The sequence below is a fragment of the Paramormyrops kingsleyae genome, chromosome 5 (genome assembly GCF_048594095.1).
Source record: "Paramormyrops kingsleyae isolate MSU_618 chromosome 5, PKINGS_0.4, whole genome shotgun sequence".
NCBI classification, from domain to species: Eukaryota; Metazoa; Chordata; class Actinopteri; order Osteoglossiformes; family Mormyridae; genus Paramormyrops; species Paramormyrops kingsleyae.
The window spans coordinates 34,411,891-34,427,701 of NC_132801.1; the positions used below are offsets into that span (position 1 = coordinate 34,411,891).

Consider the following 15,811-nt stretch of genomic DNA (forward strand, 5'->3'; position numbering starts at 1 on the left):
CGAGGAGCTGGTAGAGGTAGCTGGGGAGAGGGAGGTCTGGGTGCCTCTCTTGAAGCTGCTGCCCCCGCGACCCGAACCCCGGACAAGCGGCAGATGATGGATGGATGAATGGATAATATTTAGACAGAGACGACAGAGAACAACCACGTGAAAACATTGTTGACAGCCCCACCTTGTGGTGAAGTCTAGTCAATTCAAGTCGAACTGAATCCTATTACAAAACTGAAAACCAGTTGATTTTTTGAAATAGTTTAGATAAACCTGGAAAAAAAGAGATGCACCAACCGAATTTTGCATATTTTTTAATAAGCAACTTTATTATATCAATAAAAATATATTTTTATATGTCATATATTTAATTCACAAATTCACACAATATATTCAATTAGCTGCTTAACGACAGGTAACAGAAAAAACAATGTCTTTGTATTTGTCTATAAACTGGATAAGTATGGCATCTTTTAGAAAGTAATGTTTATATGATTCTGAAAATGTATTGAATTCCCCATTAAAATGGAGTAATGATTAAAATGCAATATCAAAGCAGAAATATACTTTATATGATACTTGTAACCGTGCAGTTAAATCTATATGTGGAAGTTCAATGAAATAATGAAAGAAACATATGACCACACGTTTGGCTCCTTCCTCAATAGCGACATATTTTCTTTAACACCTACACACTGTTTTCCACGCACTTGTGTCACACACACTGGATTCATGCACCACAGACGTGCAAATGCAACTTCCCATGTAACCCACTGGTGACAGACCACCTGTTAGACAATGATCATATTCACTCCATTGAGTGCAGGCCCCCATTTAATTTCCTCCCGGCTGAATAGTCTGGTACTCCCCTTCCTTCCCCTCTGCCTTGGACAGCTTCAGTGCCTCATACCCTGCGCCTTGTTCTCCTGCTGGGCTGAGGGTGTGGTACACTCCTGCATCCTCCTCTGCCTTAGATGTCTTCAGGGCCTTGTATCCCCCTTCTGCCTCCTTGCCTCCTTCCCCCTTAAGAGTCTGGTACTCATTTCTCCTCGAATCATCTTGAGAAACCTTCAGGACCTCATAGCCACCCTGCTCTCTGGTGTCTGAGACCTCCGCTGTTGTGACTTTGTCTGCATCCGGCCCCTTCAGTGTGTCGTACTCTCCTCTCCTCTCTCCTCTTTTTCCTCCCTTGAGCTCCTCATAACCTCCTTCCCCCTTGTCGGATTTCACAGCATCTAGTGGCACCTCCTGGTACAATGCCTCGGCTAAAATTGAGAGAGAATGGCTAAAAACTGAATCAATTCCGAGAAGCACAGTAAGCAGATGAACAACTACAGATAATTATAAAGAAGGGTATTTAATTAAATAAGTCAGTTGAATTTGACTGCTGTTGGGTAGATAAGCATAGAAAGGTGGTGATAGATCAGAACTGTTACAATGAAACAAAATAAAAACGTACACTTTTGCTTATTTCTACGCTTCGGGTAGAAATAATGGAAATATCCCACGGTCAAGATTACAATCAAGATGAGCACTATGACCACCACGATTACAACTATTTTGAGAACATTGGGGTCTTCTCCTGACACTGCAATTGAGAATGAGAGGGAGAATAACGGTGAAGAGAATCTTCAGCTGAATACTTTGTCTGACTAACAAGGCAGCTTCTTGGTCTCCTAGAGCAGAGCACAAGCAACTCTGAAGCAAAGAAAAAAATCTCATTCGGAGATTTGAAAACTCCTTGTCAGTATCTGAAGAACGTAGCATGTATGGAATCTGTTTTATCTGCCAGGATTCATGCATAATGCCCTAACCCAACCCAGTCCTAAAAGCAAATCTGCACTGTTCTGTGTGGTTTAATTTAACTGAGCCTCCACTAGACACCTGCTGGCACCTGCAGGATCTCCAGGGGGCGCCATAACTTTAATAGACAAGCTCTCCCATATAGCACCATGTGTCGTGTTGGAATGGAGTCCATAGGTAGAATGACTTGACATGGATGCAGGCTGTTAGTTTTTCACATTATAAAATCACCATTCAGGACTCACCAGAGTATGGCAGACTGAATGAGGAGGCTCCGGTATCCCAGCGAACTCTACAGGCGTACTTCCCCTGGGATAGGGCTGTATTTTCATCTTTTTTATAGTGACCATTTTCAATCTCATAGAATTCAGACTTGCTGCCACGCCTGCATTTGCTGCAAGTGCACACAGGATTCCCTGGCGTGTATGACATGACTGCCACTAGAGTCACTTCTGGAGGACACAGGAAATGGGAGATAATCAGAACCAATCAGAGATAATGAAAACCAATCAGATTCCTTTTATTTGTCATGTACAAAACATACAAGGAGTTTGTTTTGGGGGTAGTACATGTATGCAATTTAAACATTATGTCAAGACATAAATACACAGAACAATATACTAAGATACAAAGATAAAGATAAAAGGACAAAAAACAGATATAGATAGAATATGGAAATGTACTATTAATGAATAAACAAATAAACATGTAGGCATATACAGTACCTGTCAAAAGGTTGGACACACCTTCCCATAGAAAAGTTTATACTGCTAATATTCCCTACATTTTAAAATCAAAACATCAAGTCTATAAAATAGCATATATGGAATGAGTGATTCCACCACTGGGCCCTTAAGGCCCTTAACCCCAATCGCTCCAGGGACTGGCTGACCCTACTGTCTCCTCTATGCCAGTTTCATGAGGTGCCTCCTGGGATGCTTTTCCAGCTGTCCTGAAGGAGGTCCCGCATATGCTGAGAACTCACTGGCTCCTTTTCCTTAACTCTCTGATCAAACACCTCCAAACAATTTCTGCTAAGTTTACAGTAGGTCAGGTGGCCAGATCATGTGATGCGACATGCAGTTTGGTGTATCCAAACTTCTGACTGGTACTGTAAATAATACAGAACATGCAGACACACATTCACACTGCAACACTCACACAGCTGTTTACCTATGCCAATGACTTTCTGAGGCTCAGATTTGACAGTGAACTCGCTATTGCTGCTACTCGCTTGGAACGTGTAGGTAGCTTCACATTCGTAGTTTCCTTCATCGGTCTTTGTCATATTCTCAATCAGGTATTTCACATCATTTTGGGGAGTCAGCATTGCTTTACCGTCTTTATAGAAAATTACATTTTTTATCTTTGGTGCACCACGAACAATGCATTCCAGTTCTAACTGTTTTCCCAGTTCCGGCAGAGCAGGGTTAGGCACTAGTTGTATCCATCGATCTGAAGGGGTGAGAACAGCACAATGAGAAAGAAAGACAGAGACTGACAATTCAAATAATTATGCAGAAAACTCTTACATAACATTAGCACAAAAACACCAGTGACATAATTCCCTCGTATATGTCAACTGTAAATTAAGATTGATTTCATGTCCATTTTACCATTAGGTTGGGACATTCCTTGTTCAGATAAATTTGCCTTAGTTGAGCACTCTTCTATTACAGTATTTTTCTAATTGTTTTGGAACTATCTTTGAAACTATATGCTATTTTTGCAAAATTCTACACACTAACCACAAAACCTTATGCAAACCAGTAAAACCTTATACTTCTCTTGAAAAAGCATTTATTGCAAAACTCTTCAAACACTTTTTAAAAATTGTGTTATTGCGTCTATAGAGTACACATAAACCGTCATATGAATTTACACAAGATGCATCAACTACGCACTGACAGTGTAACTGAAAAGCACTTGTGGCTTTAGCTTTACCTCTGTGCAGGGCACAGCAGTTTGCAAAAAGGTGCTGTCATACATGTAGCAATCACAGATACACACAGGAATCCAAAGGTGTAAAGTATAGCCGTGTATTCCCAACATAACTCATTATCAATACAAATAAGGGGATAAAGTTATTTTTTTTCTCAAAATGGTCTAACACTGCTCAAACAACAGAAGTACAGCATAAGAAAACAAAAACATTTGTGCTTGGAACAAAAACACAAAGAAACCAGGCTAAATGTTGCGCTCTTTCTTGTCAATGTGGAAGAGCAGTTGGCAAAACATTGTAGTAATGTAGAGAGCAATGTTTCCAGTTTCACTAGAAGTGTGGTATACAATTACAAACTGACTGTAAAGCAGAGAAAGCGCATTCAGTTTGACACCCATGGCAACTGCATTGGTTACATGTGAATGGTTTGAGAGATAGTGCTTCAACACTCTTGTCATGCCCCGTTCGTCCGCTCCTTCCGTGTGCCACGCCCCCTCATCTACCTTGTGTGGAATCCCCGTGTTTACCAGCTGTTTCATGTTGCTGTCATTAGTCCAATGTATTTAAGTCTGCGTTAGGTATGTTTTCCCTAGTCTGGTCATTAGGGTGCATCAAACCCCCATTGATTTTCAAAATGTTTTTGGCTGTATAATAAATATGTTCTACCGGATGAAAAAATAATTTGGGCAAAATTTCGTTAATTTTGATTAACATCTACCGGGTCCACATCTAGATTGAAAATATGAAAAATAATGATAAACGCAAGAAAAACGAAGGTACTTCAGAAGTTCACAAATATATTTTAAATGCACACTTTCTTGTTTAACAATGCAAAATATGACATTAAAAAGTAGTTAAACACAAGAACTTAGAGTTTACATGAAAAATTACTAGATTATGTAAACATAAAAATCGAGAAAGTCATTCAGTTTCCATGTGTATTTGTGCATGGGTTAGTATGCACTGTCAAAAATGAACATAGATGCCATTAACGTCATTAATGACTGTGCAGAAAGAGGGGTGAAGCTAGGTGCTGACTTTGCTGATGCTGCTAGGTCAGAAGAGCACTTTCAGAATGTCCTACAAGTTGTGGAAACAGACAGGAAAAAGAGACCAAACCTCCGGAAGAGGAAAGCAACTGAATAGTACAGTGCCAAAACCATTTTGAAAATCAATGGGGGTTTGATGCACCCTACTGGTCATTGAAGTCTAACGTCCAACGTGCATGTCCTTTGACCCGAAGCTGAAATATTGTTGCTGGGTTCTTTGGCTTTTGAGCATTAGGATACTCTATGGTCCACTTGCATAGACAATAATAGATATGAGGCATTTAAGTTTATTTCACAAATTTCCTTGCAGGCTTAATTTCAGTGTTTCGTTACAATGACATACCTGTATAAATATGTGTGCTACAAAAATTCTATTAATATATTATTTCATATTTTCAGAATGTCTTAATTATAAATGTGCAGCATGTGATGCTGCGAGCACTCCACTCTAAAGAAGCTGGGAATAACTTAAACCGTGAAATAAGATGCTACAAATAAGAAGCTAAATGAACTGGAAGCTGCAAATGAGTAGCTAACTTAAGCCGCGTGTGACTTTGCCATTAGCTCAGGCAACACCGCTGACCATGTACAAGAAACACATCAACCGTAACGGAAGTCCATAATTCTGCCCACTGCCCCACTCCAATTAACATATATTTGCATATTATGAACTTGAAAATGAAATTGCAAAGTTAAAATAAAAAGTCAAATTGGAAAATGAAAAGACAAAAATCATTATTTTAATTTTTCACATCTGACTCATACATGAGTGGGAAATTAAAATGCAAATGGCAGTATTTCATTTTAATTTTCATTTTGGCAGGATTTTTTCACATAGACTTTAAAACCTAAATGGCAAAGTGGAGATTGTATTTTCATTTTATCATTTTCATTTAATTTTTTTTGCAAAAAATACCTCCCATAGTTTAGTGTTTAAGCATTCAGAAAAAGAACTGTAAAACTGGTGTAAAAATGGATCGATAGGAAATTATAGAAAGTGAAAGTTTAATAATAACATTTCTTACCGGTTACTGCGAGAACAACAGTGCTGCTTCTCATGTTTGTGTTCTTCTTTTTACACCAATAAATATATGGTTCTGAGGTCTTCTCCACAGAGGACGTCCAGAATTCTAAAGGCCCAGTTTTTGGGTAATCTTTTATTTTTACATGGTAAAAGCGCTGCTTTTTATACACATAACACGTCCAATTCAGACAATCGTCCACGTAAAGGGCTAGAAGAACAGAGTCATCTTTATAGACCACTGAATGTCCAGACTGTGTGACTAGGATCTCTGGAGGAAAGGAATCTGGGATATGAAAGAAGCAAGGAAAGAAGGGGATTAGATATAGTCAGGCTCAGACCTGCCAATCAAGGTGAATTTACTATTCTTATGTTCTCATTAAATCTCATGTAGTAGTAAATATTAACTAGGTAACCGCATCACCATCTATTGCAAAGATCTAAATAGACACTTTCACAAATTGAACGAGTTCATGTATTGCTTCATAAATGATTGTTGCTAAGCAAAAAAAGAACATTGTACTAAATTCCCAAAGATATTTCTATAGCAGCATATTTGTATATATTTGTACAGTATATAAACAGCATGTAGCACATTTTACAAGGATCTAAATGTAATAATAGGTTATTGTCAATTGCAGATATTTACTTACCTTCGATTTTGAGATTATATGCATCACTCTTACTTCCACGCCCCTCACACACATATTGGCCTTGTGCACTAGTAGATTTTATGGTGAAGATATAGTTTTGTTGTGTTTGATCTGGGACTACAGTATTATTGAAATACCATTTGACGTTGCCTCCCTCTGAGCAGGTGAGCACTATGGTGTCTCCCAAGTATACAGGTAAAAATTGCTCCTTTATGTTCACTGTGGGAAAGAGAAGATGAAGACCCACAAATATATACCAGCTTCTCAGTATTGGACAAACATATTTTCACAGAAGAGAACTACACTAAGAATGTACATGCAGTATTTCAGTAGGAATTATTTTAAATGCTTACGCGCTCCCCAGTATTGCATATTTTAAGAGCATTAATATCATTAATAAGGATTTTCAGTTATTACAGTGGATATAAAAAGTATACACCCCATTAAAATGCCAGGTTTTTGTCATGTTAAATCATTTCAAAATTTTCCCCACCTTTAATGTGACCAATAACATGTATAATTCAATTGGAAAAACAATTAAATCTGTTAGGGGGAAAAATATAACAAATCAAAAAGTACAATAATCTGGTTGCATAAGTGTACACACCCTTAAACTAATACTTTTTCAAAGCACCTTTTGATTTAATTACAGCATTCAGTCGTTTTGGGTGGGAGTCTATCAGCATGCCACATCTTGACTTGGCAGTATTTGCACACTCTTCCTTATCTCTTGTGCACAGCCCTCTTCAGGTCATCCCACAGATTTTCAGCTGTATTTACAGTAGATCTGGGCTCTGGCTCAGCCATTGCAAAACTTCAATTTTCTTCTGGTAAAGCAATTCCTTTGTTGATTTGGATGTATGCTTGGCGACATTGCATGTGCTAAAAGGTGAAATTCTGCTTCATCTTCAGCTTTCTAGCAGATACCTGAAGGTTTTGGGCCAAAATGAACTGATATTTGGAACTGTCCACAATTCCCTCCATCTTGACTAAAGCCCCACCAACCCCAAAGCACCATGGTTTTCTTTTGGTGATGCGCCGTGTCGTTTGTTCACCAAACAAACCTTTTGAAATTGTGCCCAAAAAGTTCAACCTGGTTTCATCAGATCATAACACATTTTCCCACATGCTTTTGAGAGACTTGATCTATTTTTTTTGCTAAATTTAGCTTGGCTTGGATGTTTTTCTTTGTAATAAAATGCTTCTATCTTGTGACCTTACCCCATATTCCAAACATATGGAGAATATTAGAGATTGTTGTCACAACCAGTACTTGTCAGAAATTCCTGCAGCTCCTTCAGTCTTGTCATCTTCTCTTTTCAAGTTTGGAGGGACGTCCAGTTCTTGGTAACGTCACTGTTGTCCCATATTTTCTCCACTTCTTTACTGCCTTCACTGCGTTCCATGGTAATTCTAATGCCATGGAATTTTTTTGTACCCTTCTCCTGACTGATACCTTTCAACAATGAATCCCTCATGCTTTATAAGTTCTCTTTGAACCATAGCTTTTGCTGTAGGATGCAACTGATTAAATGTCAGGAAAGTCCTATTAGGACCACTAAACTTTATTTGGGGTTATCCAGAGTCATTGTACTTGGTGGCAGGTGTGTACCCAAAAAGACTGAACACTGTAATTAAATCAAAAACTGCTTCGACAAAGTATTAGTTTAAGGATGTGCACACTTATGCAACTAGCTTATTGTACGTTATTTATTGTTTTATATTTTTCCCTCTAACTGATTTGTTTGTTTTCAATTGAATTGTATAGGTTATTACGGAGCCCCTAAGTGGTCAGGGAGGGAAAATATTTTTAAGATGGCTTTGCATTCCGTCGCAATACTGTTGCATTACCATTGCGATTCCACTACATTTGCCCACTTGTTATTTACTGCAACATGACGGCACGGATAAACCTAAATACAGACATGTCCCGTAAAGTGTGCTTTGAAACTATTAAAATATGGGGAACAAGGTACACCATGTTACTTTAATATTATGCAATTTTATACGTAGGCCTATTTATAAATACATAAAGTGTCCATTCACCAGTGATTTTAAGCAGTCAACTGGGTTATTGAATGTGACGTGCAGTCACAAATATTGAAATATATTACAAACATTGAAAGATATTACAGCCAAAAAAACCCATATAAAGACAACTTTACGGCGGTGTCAGAGTTGGTTCGGGTTTAAACCTTAACTAAGACACCGCGGTAAAATTAACTTTACATTTAATTTTCCGGCTGTAATACCTTTCAAGAAAACAAGCGGCATCCCTTGGTTTCCCAGATTTATTTGCATATTTTAATTAATATTTCATTGTTTTTGTGTGCAATTTACTTTCAATAATCCAGATGTTTTGTTTACAATAACTGGCAGTGAATGAACACAGTACAATTATTAGTAGGCCAAAATAAAAGCACATATAAAAGTTATATGGAGTGCATTGTCTCCCATAGTTAAATGCTTAAAGCACACTTAACTGGACATATCTGTATCATTTAAGTTTATACTTATTAATCCTATATTTTGTACTTTGAACTGACACAATACAGTTATTAGTAAAAAAAAGGAAATGGAAAACTACTGCAAGGAAATGCAAAACTATGCAAAACTATTAGAAAAAATATTTTCCCATCCTGACACGTATGTATTTTTAAAATTACCTGTTGGCCTAGATTGACCCAGTGAAAATGGCAAAACGGCACCAAACACTGTAAAAAAAAAAAACAATTGCGATTACCCTCACAAGTCGAGTTAACCCATCTAAAATCATCTAATTCCCAAGATGTTAAAATCATTGCTGGCTTAATCATTTCATACAATTAAAAATAATTAGCTAAATCAAACAGAAATGGATATTGACAGTTCAGTTAAACATGCAGTTTCCTGGCTTCTTTCTAAAATTTTATCAAATGTGGAAAAAATACATGTTACAAAGGCTTGAAACTTAAGCTAATTTCATCTGTTGCATTTTTACAATATAAAATAACAACACAATTATAATATTATTATAACAGAACTACACAATCCCGTTGCCATTGTGCATTATAAAAAGAGAATCAGTTATAAAATGGAGCATGGTGAATTTTTCTAACATTTAGGTATATTTGCAATACTATGCACCAAAAAGGCTCTGTAGAGCATATTTACTAAAGGCATGACTGAATAATTATGTAAGACATCCACAAAATCCTGCAAGGAAAAGTACAAGGAAAAGTCATACAGTGATTAATACAGAGAGACCTGTAAATTCGGCATTTGGGATTGGCATATTATAAACTCAGCTAACCTTCAGGACAGAGGGCACCACCCAATGACCCAGGGAGGTCCTACATCACCAACCCCAATGAGGCCCAACCAACCCCTTCAAAGAAGGTAACCTGTTAGTATTTCAGGTCAATATTGTTAATGAAATAGTAACACTGATATATCCACCTATTCATAAAATATACTCATATGAAAGTAGCCAGGTACTACAGAGAATCTCATTCGGAGACTTGAAGACTCTTTGTCAGTATCTGAAGAACGTAGCATGTATGGAATCTGTTTTATCTGCCAGGATTCATGCATAATGCCCTAACCCAACCCAGTCCTAAAAGCAAATCTGCACTGTTCTGTGTGGTTTAATTTAACTGAGCCTCTACTAGACACCTGCTGGCACCTGCAGGATCTCCAGGGGGCGCCATAACTTTAATAGACAAGCTCTCCCATATAGCACCATGTGTCGTGTTGGAATGGAGTCCATAGGTTGGTTGACTTGGCATGAATACAGACTGTTAGTTTTGCACATTATAAAATCACCATCCAGGACTCACCAGAGTATGGCAGACTGAATGAGGAGGCTCCGGTATCCCAGCGAACTCTACAGGCGTACTTCCCCTGGGATAGGGCTGTATTTTCATCTTTTTTATAGTGACCATTTACAATCTCATAGAATTCAGACTTGCCGTCAGACCTGCATTCGCTGCAAGTGCACACAGGATTCCCTGGCGTGTATGACATGACTGCCACTAGAGTCACTTCTGGAGGGACAGGAAAAGGGAGATAATCAGAACCAATCAGAGATAATGAAAACCAATCATAGCCAATCAGATTCCTTTTATTTGTCATGTACAAAACATACAAGTAGTTTGTTTTGGGGGTAGCACATGTATGCAATTTAAACATTCTGTCAAGACATAAATACACAGAACAATATACTAAGATACAAAGATAAAGATAAAAGGACAAAAAACAGATATAGATAGAATATGGAAATGTACTATTAATGAATAAACAAATAAACATGTAGGCATATACAGTACCTGTCAAAAGTTTGGACACACCTTCTCATAGAAAAGTTTATACTGCTAATATTCCCTACATTTTAAAATAAAAACATCAAGTCTATACATGCAGACACACATTCACACTGCAACACTCACTCAGCTGTTTACCTATGCCAACGACTTTCTGAGGCACAGACTTGACAGTGAACTCGCTATTGCTGCTACTCGCTTGGTTTGTGAAGGTAGCTTCACATTTGTAGTTTCCTTCGTCAGTCTTTGTCATATTCTCAATCAGGTATTTCACACTGTTTTGGGGATGAGTCAGCGTTGTTGTACCAGTATTATTGTCTTTATAGAAAATTACATTACTTATTGTTGGTGCACCATGAACAACGCATTCCAGTTCTAAATCTTTTCCCAGTTCTGGAGGAGCAGGGTGAGGGACAAGTTTTACCATTAGATCTAAAGGGGCGAGAACAGCACAATGAGAAACAAAGACAGAGACTGACAATTCAAAGAATTATGAAGAAAACTCTCATGTGACACAAAAACAACACTATACAGTCATTGACAAAAGTCTTGCCACATAAGGAAATAGTAACTTAAAAAGGCATATGACTTTATTTCTAATCAATCAATTGCTACAATGAATGGATCAATTTAATGCCAAGGGCTTTCACATTAATAACTGGGTGCAAAATGAAACAGTCAAAAAGTGTCCTGATGTTCACAGCTTGTTAAAGTCCATAACACCTGTTTTTGCAAGGACAAAAGTCTTGTCATGTCTTTTAATGATTCAACAATCACAGATTAGAGGTTCACCTGTGACAAATATTATAATTAACATAATCCCAGGTGTGTATAAAAAGAACCCCAAGAACACCAGACCTTCACTTGAAGTGCAACCTGACTTCTGACAACATGCCAAAGATTCAACCACAGACCAAGTCTGCTGCTGAGGTGGCAGACATCGTTAATGTATCCAAACGTCAAGTGGAGAGGATTAAAAAAAGATATGAAGAAACTGCTGATGTTCATGACAAGCCCAGGTCAGGCAGACCCCGTAAGACAACTCTTTGAGAGGACCGTTTGTTGCTTCGAAAATCCAGGGCCAACCCTTTTTCAATTGCAGCAGAGCTACATCAGAACTGGTCACCAGAAACCACTGTGTCTACAAGAACAGTTTCTCGAATTCTCGCACGCAGTGGTCTCCATGGCCAAATTAGTGCTCAGACACCAGCATTAACAAGAACGCAACAAAAAAAGCATGTTGAATTTGCCAAGGCCCACAGCTTGCAGCAAGGATGGACAGTGGCAAAGTGGCAGAAGGTTGATTTTTCTGACGAATCATACCAAATGCCGCAAATACTGCAGGAGACCTGTTGGGACCCGCATGAACTCAAAATTCACGCACAAAACAGTCAAGTTTGGTGGAGGAAAAATCATGGTTTGGGGTTACATCCAGCATGGGGTGTTCGAGAGATCTGCAGAGTGGATGGCAACATCAACAGCCTGAAGTATCAAGATATTCTTGCTGCCCATTACATTCCAAACCATAAGAGAGGGCAAATTCTGCATAAGGATGGCGCTCCTTCTCATACTTCAGCCTCCACATTGAAGTTCCTGAAACTGAAGAGGATCAAGGTGCTCCAGGATTGGCCAGCCCAGTCACCAGACATGAACATTATTGAGCATGTCTGGGGTACATTTACAAACTTACAAATTTACAAATGAGAGGAGGCCATTCGGCCCATCATGTTTGTTTGGGGAGAACTTAACTAATAGCTCAGAGTTGTTAAAATCTTATCTAGCTCTGATTTAAAGGAACCCATGGTTTTAGCTTCCGCTACACTAGCAGGAAGACTATTCCATACTCTAACTACACGCTGTGTAAAGAAGTGCTTCCTCAAATTTGTTTTAAAATGTTCTCCCGCTAATTTCCACTTATGGCCACGAGTTCTAGTATTTAGACTAATATTGAAATAGTCATTTGGCTGAACAGCATCCAGACCCGTTAGAATCTTATAGACCTGAATCATATCCCCCCCTTAGTCTCCTTTGCTCAAGGCTAAACAGATTCAGTTCCGCTAACCTCTCCTCATAAGACATTCCTCTAAGACCAGGAATCATTCTCGTAGCTCTTCGTTGCACCTTTTCTAAGGCAGCAATGTCCTTCTTGGGGTATGGTGACCAAACCTGCACACAGTATTCTATGTGGGGTCTTACCAAGGAATTATATAAGTGTAACATCACCTCCCTTGACTTAAACTCCACACACCTAGAGATATAACCCAACATTCTGTTCGCCTTTTTTATTGCTTCCCCACACTGGCGAGAGTGGGACATGGAAGCATCAACATACATACCGAGATCTTTCTCGTAATCAGCTACCTTTATTTCAGTGGAACCCATAAAATATCTGTACTTTATATTTCTGCTCCCTGCATGGATTACCTTACATTTATCTGTTAAATTTCATCTGCCAAGTATCAGCCCATTCGCTAATTAAATCCAGATCCCGTTGAAGCCTCTCTGCTGCTAGATCAGTATCTGCTACACCGCCCACCTTGGTGTCGTCTGCAAATTTAACCAGTTTACTGTATATATTTGTGTCAATATCATTAATGTAAATTAGGAACAATTGTGGTCCTAAAATTGAACCCTGCGGTACCCCACTATGAACGGAGGCCCACTGTGACATTGTGCCTCTAATAACTACTCGCTGCTTCCTGTCAGTTAGCCAGTTTTCGATCCAAGCTGCCACAGTTCCTAAAATCCCTGCAGCTTTAAGCTTTAGCAAGAGCCGTTTGTGGGGGACAACATCAAAGGCCTTCTGGAAATCTAAGTAAATCACATCATAGGCCTTTTTGTGATCAATTTCACTAGTAGCTTCCTCAAAGAACTCAAGTAGATTCGTTAAGCAGGATCTACCTCTCCTAAATCCATGTTGGCTATCCTTTATGATGTTATTTGCATCTAGGTAATCTACCATTTTCACTTGAATTATAGCTTCCATTATTTTTCCAGTAATACTAGTTAAACTGATTGGCCTATAGTTTGCTGGATTACTTCTATCCCCTTTTTTGAATATGGGTGTTATATTAGCATGCTTCCAATCTGAAGGTACCACACCGGCAGATAACGATTTCTGGAATATTAAAGTTAAAGGTTGGCTAATAATATCCCTCATCTCTTTTAAGACTATTGGTAAGATGCCATCAGGCCCCTGCGATTTATTTATTTTGAGTTTAGCTAGGCTTAGTATCACATCAACCTCAGTTATACATATATTGGTCATAGACGATGCTGTATTCGTATTAATTGGTGGTAAGTTACTTGTGTTCTCTACTGTGAACACCCGTGAAAAATAATCATTAAACTCATTTACTATATCAATTTCGTTATCAATTATAAGGCCCTTACTATCCTGCAAATTAGTGATTTCAGCTTTTAGAGCTCTCTTGGAGTTAAAATATTGGAAGAAACCTTTACTGTCATCCTTAGCCTCCAATGCAATTTTTCTTTCTACATCCCTCTTGGATAGCCTAATGTTATTTTTTAACTCTGCCTGTAGACTTAGATACTCCTGCTTAATTTTGAAATCATTAGTTATTTTCCAATTGTGGAACAGAGCCCTTTTCCTCCTGACTTTATTCTTAATTTCCTTAATAAACCACCTTGGTTGTCGTTTCCTAGATTTAGTTTTGCTGGAAACAGGTATGAAGTCCTCTTGCACTTGCAACAATGTGCTTTTGAAAAATTCCCATGCCTCTTCAACTGTTTTGCTATTTAACTCTGTCCAGTTTACAGTTTCTAATTTCCGTCTCATACCATTAAAGTTAACCTTCCTAACATTGTATACTTTTAATGTCGACTTTGCTCTTCGGACACTAAAATTAACCTCGAATTTAACCATGTTATGATCACTACCGTACAATGGGTCTAAAACCTCTAATTTTCCAATCCTATCCTGGTTATTACAGAAAACAAGATCAAGAAGTACTAATTCCACCATCTCATGTTCATTTACAGAAGAGCCAGAGACTGTGTCCCACTGTATCCCAGGTAAATTAAAATCACCCATAACCACCACATCATTTTTATTACTCATAATCCTGATATCATCATATAACATTCTGCTTTCCTCTACAGTTACATTAGGTGCTCTATAACAAACCCCGACAATTAGGCCATTTGAATCTTTAGCATCAAGTTTTATCCATACAGCTTCTGAATTTTTATTTTTATCAGTGAGATCCCTTGCCTGCAAGTTTTCTTTTACGTATACTGCAACACCACCTCCCTTCTTGCCTATCCGGTCTCTACGGAACAACGTATAACCATCAATATTATATTCATCACCATCATTGTCACTCATCCATGTTTCAGTTATTCCTATAATGTCGTAATTGTCTGAAGAAATTAAAGCCTCTAAGTCATTAATTTTGTTTCTAATACTCCTAGCATTCAAATACAGACCACTAATGGTAGGCCTTTTACAGTGTCTACTTTTAATATTTATTTGGGCTTTCCGTCTCTCCCCACATAAATTCTTAACTGACCTCCCTGCCCCCCCAGTCCCTAGTTTAAACATTCCTTAACTATTCTGCACATACGCCTCCCCAATACACTGGTTCCCCTATGGTTCAGATGCAACCCGTCCGGCTTGAACAGGTCCCACCTGTTCCAGAAGGTCTTCCAGTGCCCCATAAACCTGAACCTCTCTTTCCTACACCACCATTTTAGCCACGCATTTAATCCCCTTATCTCAGCTAACTTTGCCTGACTTGCACGTGGCACGGGAAGTATTCCAGAGAATACCACCGTGGATGTTCTGCTTCTAAGCTTATCCGCGACTTCTATAAATTTATCTTGCAGAACAGCCCTCCTGCCCTTTCCTATGTCATTGGTGCCAACATGCACCACGACCACTGGATCCACCCCGGCTGGGGCCAAAAGCCTGTCCACTCGATCTGGAAGGTCCCCTACCCGGGCACCAGGCAGGCAAGACACCGTACGGGACCCTCTATCACGGGTGCACACATAACTATCCCCTACTACCACAACCTCCCTTCTACTGGGGG

The 15,811-nt window shown here is 38.7% G+C and overlaps 1 protein-coding gene across 3 annotated transcripts in view; it reads right to left on the reverse strand.

The window, feature by feature from the left end:
* Window positions 1-329: 329 nt before the first annotated feature.
* Window positions 330-15,811, reverse strand: part of LOC111848843 (cell adhesion molecule Dscam1-like) — a 44,776-nt gene continuing 29,294 nt past the window's right edge. Inside the window, exons 5-14 of one of the 3 annotated variants that reach the window (XM_072712651.1) lie at window positions 10,896-11,189; window positions 10,275-10,481; window positions 9,123-9,170; window positions 6,457-6,675; window positions 5,808-6,089; window positions 2,965-3,246; window positions 2,037-2,243; window positions 1,533-1,576; window positions 1,448-1,499; window positions 330-1,253 (exon numbers count right to left, since the gene is read on the reverse strand). In XM_072712651.1, coding sequence (XP_072568752.1) covers window positions 823-1,253; window positions 1,448-1,499; window positions 1,533-1,576; window positions 2,037-2,243; window positions 2,965-3,246; window positions 5,808-6,089; window positions 6,457-6,675; window positions 9,123-9,170; window positions 10,275-10,481; window positions 10,896-11,189 — 2,066 coding nt within the window. In that variant the 3' untranslated portion in view covers window positions 330-822. Of the gene's footprint in view, window positions 1,254-1,447; window positions 1,577-2,036; window positions 2,244-2,964; window positions 3,247-5,807; window positions 6,090-6,456; window positions 6,676-9,122; window positions 9,171-10,274; window positions 10,482-10,895; window positions 11,190-15,811 lie in introns of all 3 variants that reach the window. The other 2 variants (XM_072712650.1, XM_072712652.1) reach the window with 2 other exon arrangements.